At 39.6% G+C, this 20,272-nt stretch overlaps 6 protein-coding genes across 6 annotated transcripts; 3 read left to right on the top strand and 3 right to left on the bottom strand.

Moving 5' to 3' along the window:
* Nucleotides 1-1,131: 1,131 nt before the first annotated feature.
* LOC121194394 (trace amine-associated receptor 13c-like) lies at nt 1,132-2,262 on the bottom strand. The gene is made up of 2 exons (XM_041057271.1): nt 2,087-2,262; nt 1,132-1,948 (listed from the first exon to the last, which is right to left on the bottom strand). Exons 1-2 carry the CDS (start codon nt 2,260-2,262, stop codon nt 1,132-1,134), a joined length of 993 nt encoding a protein of 330 aa, XP_040913205.1.
* Nucleotides 2,263-3,553: 1,291 nt separating this feature from the next.
* Nucleotides 3,554-4,525, bottom strand: LOC121194595 (olfactory receptor 142-like). The gene has a single exon (XM_041057540.1). The coding sequence runs from the start codon at nt 4,523-4,525 to the stop codon at nt 3,554-3,556; it is 972 nt and encodes a 323-aa protein (XP_040913474.1).
* A 5,312-nt stretch (nt 4,526-9,837) lies between these two features.
* On the bottom strand, nt 9,838-11,192 carry LOC121194591 (trace amine-associated receptor 13c-like). The gene is made up of 2 exons (XM_041057536.1): nt 11,038-11,192; nt 9,838-10,654 (listed from the first exon to the last, which is right to left on the bottom strand). The coding sequence occupies exons 1-2, from the start codon at nt 11,190-11,192 to the stop codon at nt 9,838-9,840; spliced, it is 972 nt and encodes a 323-aa protein (XP_040913470.1).
* A 1,136-nt stretch (nt 11,193-12,328) lies between these two features.
* On the top strand, nt 12,329-13,623 carry LOC121194393 (trace amine-associated receptor 13c-like). The gene is made up of 2 exons (XM_041057270.1): nt 12,329-12,501; nt 12,804-13,623. Exons 1-2 carry the CDS (start codon nt 12,329-12,331, stop codon nt 13,621-13,623), a joined length of 993 nt encoding a protein of 330 aa, XP_040913204.1.
* Nucleotides 13,624-15,938: 2,315 nt separating this feature from the next.
* On the top strand, nt 15,939-17,384 carry LOC121194573 (trace amine-associated receptor 13c-like). Its single transcript, XM_041057512.1, has 2 exons — nt 15,939-16,111; nt 16,565-17,384. Exons 1-2 carry the CDS (start codon nt 15,939-15,941, stop codon nt 17,382-17,384), a joined length of 993 nt encoding a protein of 330 aa, XP_040913446.1.
* Nucleotides 17,385-18,713: 1,329 nt separating this feature from the next.
* LOC121194614 (trace amine-associated receptor 13c-like) lies at nt 18,714-20,170 on the top strand. The gene is made up of 2 exons (XM_041057568.1): nt 18,714-18,886; nt 19,351-20,170. The coding sequence occupies exons 1-2, from the start codon at nt 18,714-18,716 to the stop codon at nt 20,168-20,170; spliced, it is 993 nt and encodes a 330-aa protein (XP_040913502.1).
* Nucleotides 20,171-20,272: the final 102 nt, after the last annotated feature.

The following is a 20,272-nucleotide window of genomic DNA, read 5'->3' as shown; positions in this document are numbered from 1 at the left end:
CATACACTATCCACTTACAGTTACAGCAGCACACAACAGCAGCCGCTTACTGACGGAGCTGCTCTGTCCATGCAAAGTCGGACTTTTTAAACATAAAAATGAGACGAAATAAAATTAGCCTAGTATTCCCGCAATAAACGGACTCTGAGAGCACGGAACACACCGCAACAGCGTCCCTAACGTTAGCTGCTCCGGTCCTCTATCTGTATCAGCAGCGACCAGAAATCGGCAATTAAGTCATAAGCCAGCGGCTAAATATGCTAATACATGCTAATTAGCGCAAACATCCAGGTAAAATAGTGAGAGTGAAATTTACTTACCGAAAAAACTGCAGCACAGACTCCTTCGACGGCCGGTTAGTACAGTCCACACTACAACAAGCCATATTGTCACAAAAACCTATCCGAACATTGGCAAACAAACACGGACATCCGTGCCTCTGTCAACTGCTGGAGGTAGCAGGAGGCCTCTGGTTGTAGCCGCCTAGCCCAGCCGATGCTTTAGCTAAGTGCCAGTGCCTGTCTATGGGGCTGTCACTCAACGTAATCATGCCTAATTTATGTAAGAATATTAAGCCTAAATAACACTAAAACGGCTGTGGTACAAACATATTCAACTGCTCACTTCTGGAGCCAGCCCCAACGGGTAGCCGAGGAACTGCAGCTGTTTGAACGCGGAAGTGATCCTCACTGCTGAAACCTACAGCTCCGCCCTTGAGCGGCGCAGATGATTTTTTTTTTTTTCCACGTGTTTTTGTCGCCCTCCATGTGATGCCGCTCCGGGCGGCTGCCCGGGTTCGCCCGTGCCAAAAACCGCCACTGACTACTGTTGTCTGTTGCCAGGGTTTTGTTTTTAGTCAGCTTACCTGTAAGTAACATGAATATACAGTTCAGGCCAGGAGCTCTCTCTGTAACAAGCACACCTGAACTCGCTCTACTATTTGCCTGTCTTTTCACACACACTGTGCCACATATACAGTTAGTCTTTTAACACTTTGTATTTCCACACATTTATGAGACAAGTCTGTGCAATTAAGAGATGCATTTTTTTCACTTTACACAGATCATTTTTTAAATTAATTGCAACATGATTACTTCTTTTCATAGTGTTTTCTGTCACTTTACACTCTGTCTACAATATGTTGGCCTCAGAGGAGTCAGGCTGCAGTATCTGAAGTGTAACAATGAGCTTAAGACATTTTTTGAACCAAGGGTAGAAAAAGACGTAGATAATAGGGTTTAGACAGGAATTAAAGTAGAACAGACTTATCACAAAGGCAGCAGATAAGGCATTAAAAAAGGTGTCCTGGGCTGTAAGAATAACAAAGTAATATGGGCAAGTGCATATTAAAAAGGCAGCTACTACAACACCAAGATTCCTGGCTGCTTTCAGCTCAGATTTTTGAACAGTTACAGTCACTGAACCCTGAAAAGTGACAGCTACAGTGTGGGAGCGCATGGCACGAGCCTGAGACACAGCCACCACAAAGACTCTCAGATACAGAACTATGATGACGGTGACAGGACCAATAAAGGTCAAAACCAGATCAGCAAGTCCAGCAATGTAGGTACTGACAACCACACACTCACCAGAACAGGAAATGTACCTGCCTGGTTTTTCCAGGTTATCTTTCAGCACCAGACTTTGAAAGAGTACAGAACATATCCAACACAGACAAATACAGACTTGAACCCTTTTTTGAGTGACTTTGATGGAGTAATGCAGCGGATCACAAATAGCTACATATCGGTCAACAGATATTAGAACCATGGTTCCTACTGAGGAAGAGGTGATAATGTATGCTAGATACAGGTACAGAGTACACATCATGTCACCGAGGAACCAGCAGCCGTCTATGAGCACAATTTGAAAGAACATGAGGAGGCCCACGAAGAAATCTGAGACAGCCAGAGAGAGGAGGAGGAGGTTGGTGGGGGTGTGGAGCTGCCTGCAGAGGGAAACAACAAAACGCACATATCAGGAAAAAAATATAATCATTACATTTATAGGACACAAGCAATGAGGGAAATACAGTAACATTTTCCATCAAAATGCTTTTCAATTCAGTGCTCTACATCTCCGTTACTTGAAGTGTGAGATGGAGATGATGACCAGCAGGTTAAGAGTTGTGGTGAGCAGAGTGATGAAGGACAGTATAATGTAAGTCAGCATGGCATCAACGTGCAGACGCTTTGGCTTCTTGCAGGAGGCGTTGAGGAGTTCTGGAAAGCAGAGTTCATTCTCTTCCAAGGCCTCCATCATTAGAGACAGAAGAAGAAGAGAAGATGCTGAGCCGTGTCAGCTTTCCGTCCAAAGCTCTCTGTAATACAACTCATTTATATGTGCCGCCCCTCCTGCTGAGTTTTTCTTTTTTTTTTCCTCTGATGCAGAGAATGACATCCCTCATCTCATCCCACCGCAGTCATTCTCTCCATTTCAGTCTTCATCACTCTATTCCACATGGGATTCCTGTTCCGAATATCATAATAATATGACTTTGCCTGTTTAAATTCTCAAATAATGCGTAGAGAACTTCCATGGACTCGACGGCATATTTTCATAAACTTCCAAACTGGGTGGTTTTTATTCCAATCATTCCATTTCATTTCAATTCTTTTGAATCTTGACTAGAAAGAGGGGCTTGACTATAGACTTGGTAAAACTGGTACTGTAGGCTTTGCCAGCTTTCCCATGGTTTGTCATTCCTTTTTTTCCCCACTTCCTGTCATCAACCCCATGACAACTCAGTATAAACCCGACTATCCCAATTAGTCTCTCTGCTAGATCATTTATTTTACCTAGTTTGCATAGAATTACAGCCTTGTTTCGCCTGCCTGTTTTGATTGACCATAGCGTATTTTTGACCTCTGTCTTTTTGAATTTTATAAAATACAAAATTCCTAAAATCTAGGAAGGAACTTTTAGTAAAGCTAGACTACTGAGATCTTTATGTGTTGGTGAACCCACAATCTATGATATATCAAAATTCTTGTATGCATCAAATCAGAAAACATACACATTCGGGGGTCAAGACCTCCCAGAGTGCTCACAGGTTAAAGGGATAAAACTCGTAATTATGCAACCTGTGCCACGGGCCTGTGAGCAGACAGTGTAACAGTCCTATAATACTTATTCCAAAATTTCTACTAAGGTTACCAGTTTTGTGAAAAATGCATAATAAATGTATTTGTATGACCTCATGATTTCCAGCTCAATTCTGAATATCTGATTTTCACAATAGTCTGTCTATCTTTTTATTTGATATAATACTAAGAATAATCATTATCATCATTGTCTTAACAGAATAGTGTAATTTATTTGTTGCTTGAGCCTTGAAGAATTTCATGTCACATTTTAATATATTTAATATTTATTTATTAAAACTCAGTGATCAAAAAATGTATCTGAGAAAACATTTCATTCTTTATTGGTAGCAGTTAGAATCCCACAAGAGTTAACATTCAAAGAAGCACTTCTTTTTGCTTTTATCACTGGTCTCACTAATAGGATTATCCTTCAGATTTTTATTCACAAAGCAGCCTTATTCACATGATTAGCTTTTTCCAACTACAATGTGTGTAACTGAACATTTCCCACTTACTCTTTTTAAGCTTAGCATCCTGAAAATGTGTGTTCTGATTTCTGGTAACTTTAGGCCATACAGGAGAGGGTTTAAAGCTGGAGGAATCACAACAAATTCCAGTGATAATATTATAACCACAAACCGATTCAGCCCTTGATGGTTGTACCGGTCCAAGACAGTATCAGAAAATGACGTGACACAGTAAATTACCATTGAAATAATGTGCGGTAGGCAGCTTTGTAACACTTTCCCCTTGAATTCAGAGGAACTTTTCCAACAAACAATCACAATTCTCAGGTAAGAGTAAAAGATACAAGAAACAGGGAGGAAAGCAACAATTATGGCTCCTATTGTGGCAAGAATCTGAGTGAGAGCAGTGCTAACACATGACAGTTTCACAACATTCCAGCTGGCACAATATACTTTGTCAATCTTATTCCCACACAGAGGAATCTTTATGGTCACATAAATGGTTACTGAAAGATAAAAGGCTGGACAGATCCATGCAAAAGCTGCCAGCTTTGACACCGTTTTAGGGGTCATTTTGTTGTGATAATGCAAAGGCTGACATACAGCAATATATCTATCATAGGACATAATGCCCAAAATTGTGACTTCACAGAATGCATAAGAGTAAATAACATAGATCTGAGTGAAACAAGCTGGCTGTGAGATCAAATGAGTGTCGGACAGAACGTCCATCAGGAATCTGGGGAAAAAGCCTGCAGAGCCAAACAGAGCATTGACAGACAGGAAAGCAATGAAAACGTACATGGGCTCATGCAGTGTCCTCTCACGTGATATAACCACTATTATGACAAGATTAGCAGAGACAATAAAGCCAAACAATAAAAGGCAAAAAACAAAGGCTGGGTAACGGTAGTATCCAATGTTCACAAAAATGCTGAAGTTGAAGTAAAAGGAGTGAGTACCATTTTCCATTCTGTTCACAGACTCAATCTGAGGGCATTTTGACAATTAAAACTCAATATTTAAATCTCTGCTGTTCTACAAGCTCTTCTAACTGTTTTGCGAAATCAGTATTGTCATTAAAGAGCAGGAAACAGCTGTGTAAAGCAGGAGTTAAACATCTGAGCAATGATGGTATTTAGGTAAAAGACGCCATCAAAACAATATCAATCCATAACATTGGTAAGAGATAGATTAATAATACCTGCTAACGAAATTACGTACACAGACATGTTTGAGATACCCAGATAGAAAGGACACAACTGTGGGTTATGGGAGCAGTTCAAATTATTTTATCTTGTCTGGCCCTGGAGAGCTCAGCTGTTATACTCAGGAGAGTTTACACTCTTCCCAACAAAGCATGTAAGACTTATGAAATAGTAGCTTTCCTGTTACTAATTTCCAACAACAACAATAATAATAATAATAATAATAATAACAGAACTGTAAAATGTGATACTGAATTCATTTTGACCTCCTTGTTGCAGGCATTACAGGCATCACCGGGCTTCACACAAAGTGATTGTTGAAAAGTTGAACAGAGTCTTAATCTAAAGGCCACAATCCCCTTCATGGCGACCCTTCAATTTGAATTTCAGCCAAGCTCGGTGAGCAGGTAGTAAGGGCAGTTTGATGCTGCATCATGACAGTTCGCCTGCTCACAGCTTGAAGTGTTTTTTGGCAACACCAACACAATTTTCATTTTCATTTTGAAAGTGGAAACAATGGAAAACATTAAAAAAAAAAAAAAAAAAGGTAGGAAGACTTTTTCTGGAAACCTTTGTTGTCATTTGAGTTCTTTGTGGATAACAGCCTGGACAGGTTTCTGAGAGATAATCAGCTCTGTGCCAGTGTGCTGTTGTGTTATTCACTGATCTGTCAAGAATCTTGTCAGTGGTCTACTGTGTTTTGAAGGTAACCGGCCTTCCAGGATGGGGTCATCTTCCAAGTTCTCTTTGTCATGTTTTTCAGCAGCCCACTTCTTCACCATGCATGCTATAAGATGTTCCCTGGCCTAGTGTTGCCACCATGTCCTTGTGGACCTCCTTGGGTGATAAACCCGTGAGACCAAGGTAGCGGATGACTTCACAAAGGCAGATGTTGTCTCCATTCTCTCAGACAGTGCTGATTTGCAATTTTCAATTACCCAAAACAAAATTACCACAAAAGTTGACTTAAAACTTGCTGCATAATCACTCAAAGAGCTAAGTTAAGGAGGTTAAGGAAGGTTTATTCTGTATCTGCTAAAAGCAAAAACTTCTTTCAGCATCGACTCTGATCTGCAAGCAGATTTTTGAAGATGAGCACAGGCAGCCAGTGACCCTGTTGTTTTACTTGTTAGTGAAAATCTGCTGTATGTTTGTCTGGGTTGATGCCCAGACTGTGTGTGTAGTGTGCTTAATTGGTCATATCATCATCATTAGCTGCTTATCTGGGTCCGGGCCTAGGTCGCGAGGGCGACTGCCGCCCAGTCCACAATGCACCAAAGTCCTACGGCACCTCCCACTGATGGTGGGCCCATGGGAGAGGGGCTCAAACCCACGACCCTGAGAGATTGAGTCTCGTGTTCTACCAACTGAGCTAACCGGGTAGCTGCTTAATTGGTCTCAAGGAATAATGAAGATGATGACATGTTGACCATTTAGGCTGTAATGACCCTGTTGTGTCATTTTCAGCAGTATGCGGTGTCAGTGCTGATGATGTAACTGGGGTTTGTGTTGTTGGAGGAACATCTCATGAGGCCAACACACAGTAGCCACTGGGTCAGTAATTAGCTGTATAACCCCTGGCTGTAGCCAGTCCCACTCCCTGAGGCCCGTTCACCACCGTAGAGGTGACACATCAGGGAGGTCACAGTAGACGACCTAATGATACTCATTACCATTATCTTACATCACCTCTGAGCTTGTTGTTGTTGTTCCTAAAATTACAGTATCTAAAAACTGTAAAGCAAGATGAATAGTTACATAGCTATTTCAACTAATTCCTCTGAAACGCAAATCAAAACCAGACCTTTGGGATGCACATGATGTAAAACCAGGGTTTGAATTTGGGGATCATACAGCTGAACTACAGCGTTTTATTGAAATTTAGTTTTGGAGGAGACACCTCTGTCACAAAAACCTCTCAGGACCACAGACCCCTTAAGGGGTCATCTCTTCATTCAGTATCTTAAAATATTTACAGTGGTGGAAAAAAGTTTTCGGACACCCCATGCATTTGTGATATATTGCAATCTCTCAAGTTTCTTAAGTTTCCAAGTGCAATTGGTGGACTGTAAATGGTGGAGATGCAGAGAGCACAGACCTCTGGGGGGTTGAGTGTGCTGTCAAAGATTTTTCTGCAAATGTTTCATGACAATATTTGAGATTGTGTAAAATTTTAAGGGTGTCCGAAAACTTTTTTCCACCAAAATTCTGTTTTAAGTCTGACAGGACATTCAGAAGTACTTAAACTTGCACAGTGTTAATTATATTATATAAATATATATATTGTGGGAAAACAGACTTAGAGCTGTGGGGAGCTACTTTAGCTACTTTTAAGTTAACTTGAAGCAGTGAAGCATAAATTGAACAGTTAAAACAAGGAACACTGTGTAAAAATAACTTTAGGCCTACTTGAGGGTTCATAACTAACCTCTTACTTTGCGGTGGTGGTAGCCTGAAAAGGCGCCCTCCTGTGTGTCACCAATCATACATTGACAGTTCACAACTCACATCAGTTCAGACTGTCCCTGTTTCTCTGTTTTAGTCAGACAGTGTACGTATGAGAGGATGATTAAGAAGACTGTGAATGAATGCATGTTGGAGTGTCTAAGTGGAGGTGGCATTGCTTCACTTACAGTTTTTAAAGCAATGCAAGTAACTATATAGATGCAAAATAGTTGTGCAGCTGATAAATGTACAGAAACTGGTCAACATGGACCAGGATCTGAACAGAACGTTTCCAACATCTTGTGGAATCAATGCCATGAAGAACTGAGGCTGTTGTGAGAGAAAGGAGAGGCCCTAATAAAGTGCTCAGTGGGTGTTTCAGTCAGGAAATAGAAACGACCTCTATGAGTTAAAGGATTTTTTGATTGTAGGTCCTTGTAGTAGAAAAAGCTACAAATTATACGAGGAGTTTGGTCCTTCTTCCAGGTCAAAGGTAAAGATGAAGGAAACAAAGCTTTCTGAAACACTGAAAATAGGTCATTGCTGCAGAATATTTCACACAAGTAACATGGTGCCATCTGCTGGTTGATTGTTGGTAGTACATTTCTCTGCAGGCATTCAGGGCATTCAGGTCTTTTTAAATACTGTTCTTTGATCAATGAACAACTGTAAAAAAAACGGGCTGAATTTATGTTATAACTAGTTTTAAGTAGAATGTGAAAATACATAATTGTCAGCTATGGCTCAAAGTAAATTCTGTATCTGGATGGAACCACAACAAAAAAGTCTTTTCCAAAAAAATATATGAAATAGTTCTTAATAGACTAGCAGGAGAGGATTTCAAACAGGAAATGAAGGTTGCTTGCCTGATTTCCCACGGGAGGCCTTTCTCTGTGACACCCCCATAGTAAATGTTCAGCTACTCTTTGTTTCCGAGCCTGGCCCGGGCCAGTTTTTTAAAAAGGTTAAATACAATATTAGAAATGTAAACGGGACATGATATCTGATCATTCGTTCAGTGTGTAAAATGCAATCACAGGAGCTGTTCATCAGATATGAACATATTGATTGGCTTTTCTAATCAGAGCTTCTGTACTGTGGCATCTTCTGTTACAGTTAGCTTGGGTGCCCTCTGGTGGCCTTTAGTAGGCACATCAGCTTCCACAGACAAAACACTGAATCTAGCTTCAACCCTGTCAGATCACGTCTTTATCTAACTGTTCTCACAAAGAGTATGTTTTATGTTTGTGACCCCAAACTGCTTCAAAATCAATTAAGTGAAACATCTTCATAGTTTCTGTGACTGCAAATCTTACGATTAATATGAAACCACAATTTTCTAAAACCTACAATGTTCATTAATGTTTTAGCATGAAGGGTTTATATAAATACAGCTTAAACAAGTTGATTAAATTAAATTTACAGTATGTAAACACTGACACATTTCAAAATGGAATGATGTGATTAGCATTATCATGCATGATTATAATAACTTTAAGGATTTTAAGTTCTAAATATCCAATAATATTACTAAATATCATAATATTATGATTGAGATGATATTGGCACAAATATGTCTTCTTATGGATACCACACATGTAAAACTTTGACAGAAAATTTGCATTCTGACTCAACGTTATACTTTTTTTTAAACTACTACACCAAACTGCCTCTGTGTTGCAGCCAATCAGGGTTTTTCAGCGCTCTCTTGTGGACAAATGTGGAAAAGGCCTCTGTTTAGCAGTGTGGTGGCTGTAACAAGCATGCATTTGATCACTTTTCTGTACTGCACTGACATTATATTTTGTCTGCAGCACATTTACAAGGTTATTTTTAGTGAATTTATATTATTTTCAGTTGAACTGTTGCATGCATTTTACATATCTGCTTTGGGTATTGTTTGTTTATATAAGTTTGAATTCTCGCCAGCATGTAAATATATAGGTTTTAGACAGGATTTCAGACATACTGATATGTACATATATGCTTGTAAGGAGATATTACATAGTACTGGGAGTATAGTTGTAGTCGTATAGTATAGTATAGTATAGTATAGTATAGGATAGGATAGCATAGCATAGTATAGTATAGTATAGTATAGAGCACTGTAAGTGTATGATTGGAATATATTTATTTAACATTCTTTCTGTTGTACTTCTCTGTTTCAGTTTTACAGCTTGTTCAGTTAGACAAGAGGGAATCCAGTAAAGAATGAAAAACTATTCCAGCCTCAGGTCTTTATTGGACTCTTCTATCTGTCTGTCTGTCTGTCTAGTCTGATAAAGGAACATTTAGACACGGGGACAGATTAACTTTAATTATAGTTGTGTTGTAGCAAATAAAAACAGATTAGTATCACGTGAAAAGTTTCTTGTTATAACTTATTAAGGTTTTATATTTTAATAACATGAACTTTTCTGCACGCAGCAATTTTTTAATTACCTGTGTATAGTACGTACACTCTCTGATTCAACAAAATGAACACAGCACAAAGAAGTATTATTATTAATAACTTTTTGACAGTCAAAATCTACAGAGTTGAAGATTATCAAGTTGCATGACTAAACCACATAAACCCCCCCCCCCCCCCCCCCCCCCAAAAAAAGGTTTCAGTCACTCCCCACATACTCTCTAGAGTATGTTGGCCTCACGCAAGTCGGGCTGTAGAATCTCAAGTGTAACAATGAATTTAATAGATTTTCTAAACCAGGGGTAAAAAAAAGCATAGATCAGAGGGTTTAGACAGGAGTTAAAATACATCACAAAAACAGTAAAATCCTCATTTGAAGAGCTAACCAAGATCTTACGGCCTGACAAGGACACACAGTAAAATGGGCAGAAGCACATCAGAAACACAGCTATGACAACACCAAGAGTCCTGGCTGCTTTCAACTCAGATTTCTTTGCAGTTACAGTCTCTGGACGCTGGAATGTAACAGCTGCAGAATGAAAGCGCATGGCTCGAGCCTGCGACACAGCCACCACAAAAACTCTCATATACAGAACTATGATGACAGTGATGGGTCCGATAAAGGTCACAATAAGATCAACAGTTCCTTCATTTTCATTGATTACAATACAGCACTGTCCATAACAGGGATCGTACCTGTCCGGCTGCTTTAGGAAATCCTTCATCATTAAACTCCCATGGACAGATGAAAATATCCAACACAGACAAACACAGAGCTGAACTCTTTTCAGAGTAACTTTGGTGGAGTAAAACATGGGGTCACAGATTGCTATGTAGCGGTCAACTGATATGAGAACCATGGTTCCTACTGAGGCATTGACAAATAAAAATCCGACAAAGTAAGTCACAGCACACATAAAGTTACCTATGATCCAGCAGCTTCGCATGAAAAGTTCAAATGGCATCAGCAGGAGACCCACAAGGAAGTCTGAGACAGCCAGAGAGAGGAGGAGGAGGTTGGTGGTGGTGTAGAGCTTCCTGAAATGGGAGAATATCAACATTTAAATCTTTTCTGTTATATTATACAGTGTAATGACCCAAAAGCATTTGCAAACAAACAATATGCAGTGATTAAACGTCAAAACACAAAAGCATACTTTATGTACATGTATACTGTTCAGGTATCACAGGATATCTGTGATGGGTGTGAGGCAGAAAAAAATCAACATCATCAACATCAACTTGTAAGCAATTTCACAGCGTTACTAGTCGTAAAAATAAGTAAAGATGTGTTTACACCAATGTTTTGCAGATGTCTATGTCTCAAAATTAGTGATAAAACACTGTCAAAAGTATTTAACCCCTGAACGTTTTCATTAAACACCTAAATGTGACATGTGAATGTAGAGATGATTCTCTGCCTGAAGTGGGAAATAGAGATGATGACGAGCAGGTTGAGAACCACGGTGAGCAGCGTGACACAGGACAACAGACTGTAAGTGAGAATGTCCTCAGAGTAGGAATGAATGGTCTTCCTGCAGGAGGTGTTGAATTGAAGAAAGTCTAAGTTCTCCATCAAGATATTCCAAGAGGAGGAGAGGCAAAGCTGCTGCACTCCAACAACTTTCTGTCCAGAGCTCTCAGTCATTCAACTGATGTACCTCTCTTTGGTGTCCCCTCCCATATCCAATGGGAATACAGTTTCAAAGTGTGTCCGCGGTATTCAGTAGGGTAGAGCTGACAATATTCAAAGTCATTCTCTAAAGGCCTGGGCTCCAGCACTCCAGGTCAGCTCAGTAGCAAAGTCTAGAACTTCATCTTTGTACAAGGCTTCCTCTTTACCATAATGGTCTAGGTCAGTGCTGCACCAGCATGTAACACCGCAGCAGTAATCTGCCATGCCATTAAGTTTCTCACCTTCATCTTTTTAAAAACATTTTTGAAAAAACTTTACAACTACATAGAGAGCAGCAAAAAGGAAGGTAAACATGCAAAGAAACATGTGACTAATGATTTTATGAATGAAAATGATGGGAGCAGGATGAATGTGAGAGAAGGTTTTATCAAAGATCTACTGCAGCAGCTAGGCTAAGCAGACCCCCCAAGACCAAAACCTAATTTCTAGGAAACCTTTGAAATGGCACATGGTATAAGGCAGGCAGGTATGTTAAAATAAAAAAAAGAAAAAACACAGTTCAGTCACATAAAGGGGTCCCATTAAACACAGTAAAGCTATGTAAAATGTGCTATTTATTCTCTGAATTAACAACAAATAAATGGATGAGTAAAAAAAAAAGAAAGAAATAGACCCTAATTTGATGGCATTGTGGAGGGATATGGTATAGGTCATAGCCCCATGTATTGCTGTGCTAGATCTTTTTTCGTTTAAGGACAGGGCTTAATATTCACTAAAAATGAAATAGAATCATTTTATTTCTATATTTTAGCAAATATTGTTTTGGTTAAAACTATAAATATTCAATACAAGTCCACTAGTTCAGGCTTCAAAGTGAATATAAATGAATATGATCATTACATCATAGAACAGATCCAACTGTCTTGGTTATGAGAAAAGAGGGAGGAGCGAGGTGAATCAGCTTTATGACAGAGAACATTGGCCAGAGAGCTGCCAGAGCTCTGCAGCCTCTCCTCTCCTCTCCTCTCCTCTCCTCTCCTCTCCTCTCCTCTCCTCTCCTCTCCTCTCCTCTGATTATGGAGACCCTGGAAGGAGCTGAACTCTGCTTTCCACAGCTTCTCAACACCTCCTGCAGGAAGCCGTTGCAGCATCGTGCTGAGACCATATTCCTTTACATCTTGCTGTCCTGCATCTCTTTGCTCACTGTGGCTCTCAACCTGCTGGTCATCATCTCTATCTCTCACTTCAGGCATAAAGATAAACTTATATGTTAAAATATTTTTGATTTTTTTTTTTATATCAAGTAATAACTATAGCTGTCGCTACATCACGTTTTCATGAAAATATAAAATTTTGAGATGAAAAGATTTTAGACAATTTACATGTATTGCTTTTTGCATTAAACATACTTGTGTATTATTACAAATATTCTTACTACTACAACTAATAATAACTCTTTGTCACCATCAGTGAATGTATTAATGATATGAATGTTGCGACCTCTACTACAGACACATTCTTTATCTCAGTGATGATATCCTTTCTCTGCAGGCAGCTCCACACCTCCACCAACCTCCTCCTCCTCTCTCTGGCTGTCTCAGACTTCCTTGTTGGCCTCCTGTTGATGCCGGTTCGAATCCTCCTTATAGGGGGCTGCTGGTTTTTGGGAAGCGTGATATGTGGACTGTTTAACTATGCCTCTTTTATCCTCACATCTGCTTCAGTAGGAAACATGGTGCTCATATCAGTTGACCGATATGTGGCCATTTGTGAGCCTTTGTGTTACCCCACCAAAGTCACTCACAGAAGAGTTAAAATCAGTGTTTGTCTGTGTTGGGCCTGCTCTGTGTTGTACAACGGTGTGATACTGAACGTCTTCCTGAAACATCCTGATGCATATAATTCCTGCTATGGAGAGTGTGTAGCTGTAATTGACTTCATAACAGGAGCTGTTGATGTGATTTTGACATTTATTAGCCCCATTACTGTCATCATAGTTCTGTATATGAAAGTATTTGTGGTGGCTGTGTCTCAGGCTCGAGCAATGAGGTCTCATATTGCAGCTGTCACACTCCAGGGCTCAGTGAGTGTAACCGCAAAGAAGTCTGAGAGAAAAGCAGCCAGGACTCTTGGTGTTGTTGTGGTTGTTTTTCTGTTATGTTTCTGTCCTTACTTTTATCCTGCTTTTGCAGGCGAGGACACATCAGCTGGCAATGATTTCTCAGTTTTTGGGATCTGGTTTCTATATTGTAACTCTTGCCTAAATCCAGTGATCTATGCTTTGTTCTACCCCTGGTTTAGAAAATCAGTGAAACTCATTGTCACACTTCAGATACTGCAGCCTGACTCCTGTGATGCACACATGCTGTAGAGAACAGAGCAGAGGATTGTTTTGTTGTTGCTTCTTCACCAGCCAACTAAGCACTGATGGGATAAAATGTGAAAAACAACTTGGTGACACTGAGTGAAGAGTCTGAACTTTATTAGGATGTGTGTTACACAGAACATTTGTGAGGATCTTTCACCTGATAAATAAAGAGCAGATTCTTCATGTTGTTTTCTTTCTATTCTTTTTTCATGAAAGTGGAATTATTGTTCCTGATTTTGGTCACTGAAATCAAAAACCTCATATTAGCTGGGTAGGAACGGATTTTTGTTTTAATTTTTATTTATTTATTTATTTATTGCTAAAACACCCATGTATGTGAACATTATCTTGACACATTCATTTATAAATAATGCTAAAAATAAAGCAGCAAATAAATTATCCTACATGAAAAATGTCAAATTATGTTTTCTTCATGTTTTTAAAGTTGCCTGCTTGGCTGTCAAACATGTCCTGTCAAGTTTAAGTCATCATTTGAGAGACTAACTTACTTAAAAATAAGACAGTGTTTGATATTATATTTGGCAGCTGTTTCCACCGTCTCAAGCACCCTGAATACGAAGTGGGTAAACACAAACAAAATACACAGAAAAAAGAGATCATACGCTGATTTCACAATAAAGGTCCAAACTTTATAATACTGTTGTTGTGTTATAAAAATCTATTGAAAGATTCTAATAATTAAGTTATCAGGTTCCAGGTTGACCAGTGACATTGGCCAAATCTTTTAAGTTTTGTCAGAGACAACCTGATGTAATACACAGTAAAAAGTCCAAGGTTTTATACAGATTGAACAACAATAATTTGGAACACATAATTTAAACTGCATTAAACTTCTTTATGAACACTTTATAGGCCTACTTGAACATTTATGTGTACTTACAGCGTATATGCAGGTTATTGTAATGATTAGCATTTTTAAAGGCCTTGCACTCCCACGGTCGCCCCTCACAGGTATTGTCATTCAATTTGATTGACCTCGACTGAGGACTGTGTTGGTGTGGACATACTGCGTTCGACTGACATCTGTCTGATAGAGGTGTTCTCCATTAAAGTCAGTAAAACCATGCGAAATTTAAAATTTGTTCAAGAAGTAAAACCAGGTTTTATTTTTTCAGTGTTTGTGTCTGTACTTTTCATGTACAAATTATTTAGCAAATTGATAATAAATCAATACATCAATTTATCCTGATCTCTCTAAATTGTGTGTGTCTGGAATGTATAACACCTTGCCCTTTGCCATAGCCTTGAATATTGGTGGCCTCTCTCCTAATCACAGAAGCAGTGATTGTAGTTAGTAGTAATTTGAGGACAAGGATCCATAGGGACTAATAATGTATTAGAAAATTTCTAATAGAAAATTTCTGGGGAGATTTTGCAGTTGCCTGCTGCTTGGTGTGTATCCAGGCTAATCAGTTGTCAGATCCTGGATATTTGTACGAGGAGATTATGGGTGATGTTATTTGTAGCATTTATTGACCTACTAACACCTCAGGCAGTGGTATGGGTGTTCCTTTGACCAGTGCCAGCACTGATGGCAGTAACATCATTGCAGAGGTTCACGGACACACAGTCATGTTTGACTCAGTCCAGAGGATATTGCATGGACTTTCATTCATGTCCTGCAGACTTCCCCTAACCCTGACCATTGCCACTAAGGAAAAAAAAAAACCACAAGATAACTAAAATTGAGAAAGTCAACCTAAAAAGTCCTCAAGAGGGGTTTGGTGGTTCCAAAAGAAACACAAGGATAACCACAGGAGCACACACTGAGACCAGAACAGAAAACAAAACCAGGAGGCAAAGTCCGGCAGGACCCAAGGTGCTGACAGGAACTTTGGAACAAACAGAACCAAAGCAGGAACAGAATCAGGTAAGAACACGGATACAAGCAGGGACTGGGAAGCAGATAAACTAACAAGGAGACAGGAGAACCATGAGGCTGATATACAATAGGGCTAATTGACAACAGGTGACACAAATCAGGGCGGGGCAGACAATCAGCGAAGGAGGGAAACAGGACAAAGACAGGAAGCAGCCAGAGGGCAGATACAAATGGGGCCAATATACGATTAAAAAATATAGTTTTGGTTAAAACTATAAATATTCAATACAAGTTCACAAGTTCAGGCTTCACAGTGAATAAAAATGAATATGATCATTACATCACAGAACAGATCCAGCTGTCTTGGTTATGAGAAAAGAGGGAGGAGCGAGATGAATTAGCTTTATGACAGAGAACATTGGCCAGAGAGCTGCCAGAGCTCTGCAGCCTCTCCTCTCCTCTCCTCTCTCTGATTATGGAGACCCTGGAAGGAGCTGAACTCTGCTTTCCACAGCTTCTCAACACCTCCTGCAGGAAGCCATTGCAGCATCGTGCTGAGACCATATTCCTTTACATCTTGCTGTCCTGCATCTCTTTGCTCACTGTGGCTCTCAACCTGCTGGTCATCATCTCTATCTCTCACTTCAGGCATAAAGATAAACTTATATGTTAAAATAATTCAGATTTTTCTTAAGGTCAAGTAATAACTATAGCTGTTTCTACATCACAGGTTTTCATGAAAATATAAAATTTTGAGATGAAAAGATTTTAGACAATTTACCTGTATTACTTTTTGCACTAAACATACTGTCATCGTGTGACTAAGACTCTTACTATGCAACTAATAATAACTTTCTTTGTGACCATCAGTGAATGTATTAATGATATGAATGTTGGAATCCAATCTCTACTACAGACACACATACAGTAGTGTGCAACTGATGAGCTTCCTGTCTATTGAAACATGTTACTGCATGTTCTATACTGTTGTATCTGGACATACTTTGTTTATTTGTCTATTCATACTGTTGCAGATAATAATACTTTAGGACTTCCACAACATACAGCAATATTCTCAGTGATGATATCCTTTCTCTGCAGGCAGCTCCACACCTCCACCAACCTCCTCCTCCTCTCTCTGGCTGTCTCAGACTTCCTTGTTGGCCTCCTGTTGATGCCGGTTCAAATTCTGCTTATTGAGGGCTGCTGGTTTTTGGGAAATGTGATATGTGGACTGTTTTATTATGCCTCTTTTATCCTCACGTCTGCCTCAGTGGGAAACATGGTGCTCATATCAGTTGACCGATATGTGGCCATTTGTGAGCCTTTGTGTTACCCCACCAAAGTCACTCACAGAAGAGTTAAAATCAGTGTTTGTCTGTGTTGGGCCTGCTCTGTGTTGTACAACGGTGTGATACTGAACGTCTTCCTGAAACATCCAGATACATATAATTCCTGCTATGGAGAGTGTGTAGTTGTAATTGACTTCATAACAGGAGCTGTTGATGTGATTTTGACCTTTATTAGCCCCATTACTGTCATCATAGTTCTGTATATGAAAGTATTTGTGGTGGCTGTGTCTCAGGCTCGAGCAATGAGGTCTCATATTGCAGCTGTCACACTCCAGGGCTCAGTGAGTGTAACCGCAAAGAAGTCTGAGAGAAAAGCAGCCAGGACTCTTGGTGTTGTTGTGGTTGTTTTTCTGATATGTTTCTGTCCTTACTTTTATCCCTCTTTCGTGGGCCAGGACATGTCAACCACCAATGTATTTTCTGTTTTCGGGGTGTGGCTTCTATATTGTAACTCTTGTCTAAATCCAGTGATCTATGCTTTGTTCTACCCCTGGTTTAGAAAATCAGTGAAACTAATTGTCACACTTCAGATACTGCAGCCTGACTCCTGTGATGCACACATGCTGTAGAGAACAGAGCAGAGGATTGTTTTGTTGTTGCTTCTTCACCAGCCAACTAAGCACTGATGGGATAAAATGTGAAAAACAACTTGGTAACACTGAGTAAAGAGTCTGAACTTTATTAGAATGTGTGTTACACAGAACATTTGTGAGGATCTTTTACCTGATAAATAAAGAACAGATTCTTCCAGCATCTGGACACCATGTTGTTTTCTTTCTTTTCTCTTTTTTGGTCACTGAAATCCTTATGTTAGCTGGATAAGAACTGATTTTCATTTTCTTTTCTTTTTGTTTTGCAATAACCCCTACTTATGTGAATATTATAAGGACTAATTTATTTATTCTCAGTAAATAAATTTATCTACATAAAAAATGACAAATTGTGTTTTCTTTGTGTTTTAAAGTGGCCTGCTTGGTTGTCAAACATGTCCTGTCAAGTTTAACTCATTATTTGAGACTAATGTGCTTTAAAATAACACCACCTTATATGGTTTTGCAACAAAAAAGAAAAATCTCCAGCAAAGACAGTGTTTTGATATAATTTTTGGAAGTTGTTTCCAAATTGTGAAGAACCCTTTACACAATGTAGGTAAACACAAAGAAAATATGTAGGAAAAAGGATGTCATGCACTGATATCACGTTAAAACTTACAACTTTAAATAATGTTGTGATCTTGTGTTTTTTAATCTATTACTAACTTCTACTATCTAGAAAACTTCTGGAGAAGTTCTGAACAAGCCTGCTGCTTGGTGTGTATCTGAGATAACTGGCTTCCAGTTGCTGGGTAGTGGTAAAAGTGGATGGTCATATTAGCACCTGTACCACTGCCTGGGGTGATAGTAGGACTATCAGATACATACACAAGGGCCAGAGCTTCAAAGTAAAACAGGAAACAAAACCCAAAACTTGAGAGACCAAAACCAGAGTGATGTGATTATAAAAACAAAACAGGAAACTACAAAATTAATTTAAGAAACTAAACAAGAGTCCTCAAGAGTCCACATGGAGGATTTAAAGAGTCTAAACAAAAGTCCAAAAAGAGTTCAGAACATCCCCCTGGGGGCTGATCATAGCAAGGAGAGGACAAGATGGTCAACAGTGAAAATGGTCCATATGAGAGACTAAGAGTTAATTGATCTAATTATCCAATCACAGTCACAATTGCCCACTTCTGCACAGATACTGCTGAGTCACTGGTTGCTATGGCCTCGGGGCTGTGGGCGTGGTGGAAAACCATGAGCAGGTTTATGACAGAGAACATTGGCCAGAGAGCTGCCAGAGCTCTGCAGCTTCTCCTCTCCTCTCCTCTCCTCTCCTCTCCTCTCCTCTCTCTGATTATGGAGACCCTGGAAGGAGCTGAACTCTGCTTTCCACAGCTTCTCAACACCTCCTGCAGGAAGCCGTTGCAGCATCGTGCTGAGACCATATTCCTTTACATCTTGCTGTCCTGCATCTCTTTGCTCACTGTGGCTCTCAACCTGCTGGTCATCATCTCTATCTCTCACTTCAGGCATAAAGATAAACTTATAAGTTAAAATAATTTAGATTTCTTTTATATCAAGTAATACCTATAGCTGTTGCTACATCACAGGTTGTCATGAAAATATAAAATTTTGAGATGAAAAGATTTTAGACAATTTACCTGTATTACTTTTTGCATTAAACATACTGTCATAGTGTGACTAAGACTCTTACTATGCAAGTAATAATAACTTTCTTTGTGACCATCAGTGAATGTATTAATGATATGAATGTTGGAATCCAATCTCTACTACAGACACACATACAGTAGTGTGCAACTGATGAACACATCCTGTCTATTGAAACATGTTACTGCATGTTACTGCATGTTCTATACTGTTGTATCTGGACATACTTTGTTTATTTGACTATTCATACTGTGGTAAATAATAATACTTTAGGACTTCCACAACATACAACAATATTCTCAGTGATGATATCCTTTCTCTGCAGGCAGCTCCACACCTCCACCAACCTCCTCCTCCTCTCTCTGGCTGTCTCAGACTTCCTTGTTGGCCTCCTGTTGATGCCGGTTCGAATTCTGCTTATTGAGGGCTGCTGGTTTTTGGGAAATGTGATATGTGGACTGTTTAACTATGCCTCTTTTATCCTCACATCTGCCTCAGTGGGAAACATGGTGCTCATATCAGTTGACCGATATGTGGCCATTTGTGAGCCTTTGTGTTACCCCACCAAAGTCACTCACAGAAGAGTTAAAATCAGTGTTTGTCTGTGTTGGGCCTGCTCTGTGTTGTACAACGGTGTGATACTGAACGTCTTCTTGAAACATCCTGATGCATATAATTCCTGCTATGGAGAGTGTTTAGTTGTAATTGACTTCATAACAGGAGCTGTTGATGTGATTTTGACCTTTATTAGCCCCATTACTGTCATCATAGTTCTGTATATGAAAGTATTTGTGGTGGCTGTGTCTCAGGCTCGAGCAATGAGGTCTCATATTGCAGCTGTCACACTCCAGGGCTCAGTGAGTGTAACCGCAAAGAAGTCTGAGAGAAAAGCAGCCAGGACTCTTGGTGTTGTTGTGGTTGTTTTTCTGATATGTTTCTGTCCTTACTTTTATCCTGCTTTTGCAGGCGAGGACACATCAGCCGGCAATGTATTTTCTGTTTTCGGGGTGTGGCTTCTATATTGTAACTCTTGCCTAAATCCAGTGATCTATGCTTTGTTCTACCCCTGGTTTAGAAAATCAATGAAACTCATTGTCACACTTCAGATACTGCAGCCTGACTCCTGTGATGCACACATGCTGTAGAGAACAGAGCAGAGGATTGTTTTGTTGTTGCTTCCTCACCAGCCAACTAAGCACTGATGGGATAAAATGTGAAAAACAACTTGGTAACAGTGAGTAAAGAGT

This window comes from Toxotes jaculatrix, chromosome 15 (genome assembly GCF_017976425.1).
Source record: "Toxotes jaculatrix isolate fToxJac2 chromosome 15, fToxJac2.pri, whole genome shotgun sequence".
Taxonomy (NCBI): Eukaryota; Metazoa; Chordata; class Actinopteri; family Toxotidae; genus Toxotes; species Toxotes jaculatrix.
Note: the sequence above shows the minus strand (reverse complement) of the source record. Positions and strands in the feature narration are given on the sequence as shown.

Coding starts and splice junctions, on each gene's coding strand:
- LOC121194394 (XM_041057271.1), bottom strand. CDS start 2,262: ATGATGGAGGCCTTGGAAGAGAATGAACTCTGCTTTCCAGAACTCCTC. Junction 1,949..2,086: donor ATCTCCATCTCACACTTCAA/GTAACGGAGATG, acceptor TTCCCTCTGCAG/GCAGCTCCACACCCCCACCA.
- LOC121194595 (XM_041057540.1), bottom strand. CDS start 4,525: ATGGAAAATGGTACTCACTCCTTTTACTTCAACTTCAGCATTTTTGTG.
- LOC121194591 (XM_041057536.1), bottom strand. CDS start 11,192: ATGGAGAACTTAGACTTTCTTCAATTCAACACCTCCTGCAGGAAGACC. Junction 10,655..11,037: donor ATCTCTATTTCCCACTTCAG/GCAGAGAATCAT, acceptor CTCCCATTTCAG/GAAGCTCTACACCACCACCA.
- LOC121194393 (XM_041057270.1), top strand. CDS start 12,329: ATGGAGACCCTGGAAGGAGCTGAACTCTGCTTTCCACAGCTTCTCAAC. Junction 12,502..12,803: donor ATCTCTATCTCTCACTTCAG/GCATAAAGATAA, acceptor CTTTCTCTGCAG/GCAGCTCCACACCTCCACCA.
- LOC121194573 (XM_041057512.1), top strand. CDS start 15,939: ATGGAGACCCTGGAAGGAGCTGAACTCTGCTTTCCACAGCTTCTCAAC. Junction 16,112..16,564: donor ATCTCTATCTCTCACTTCAG/GCATAAAGATAA, acceptor CTTTCTCTGCAG/GCAGCTCCACACCTCCACCA.
- LOC121194614 (XM_041057568.1), top strand. CDS start 18,714: ATGGAGACCCTGGAAGGAGCTGAACTCTGCTTTCCACAGCTTCTCAAC. Junction 18,887..19,350: donor ATCTCTATCTCTCACTTCAG/GCATAAAGATAA, acceptor CTTTCTCTGCAG/GCAGCTCCACACCTCCACCA.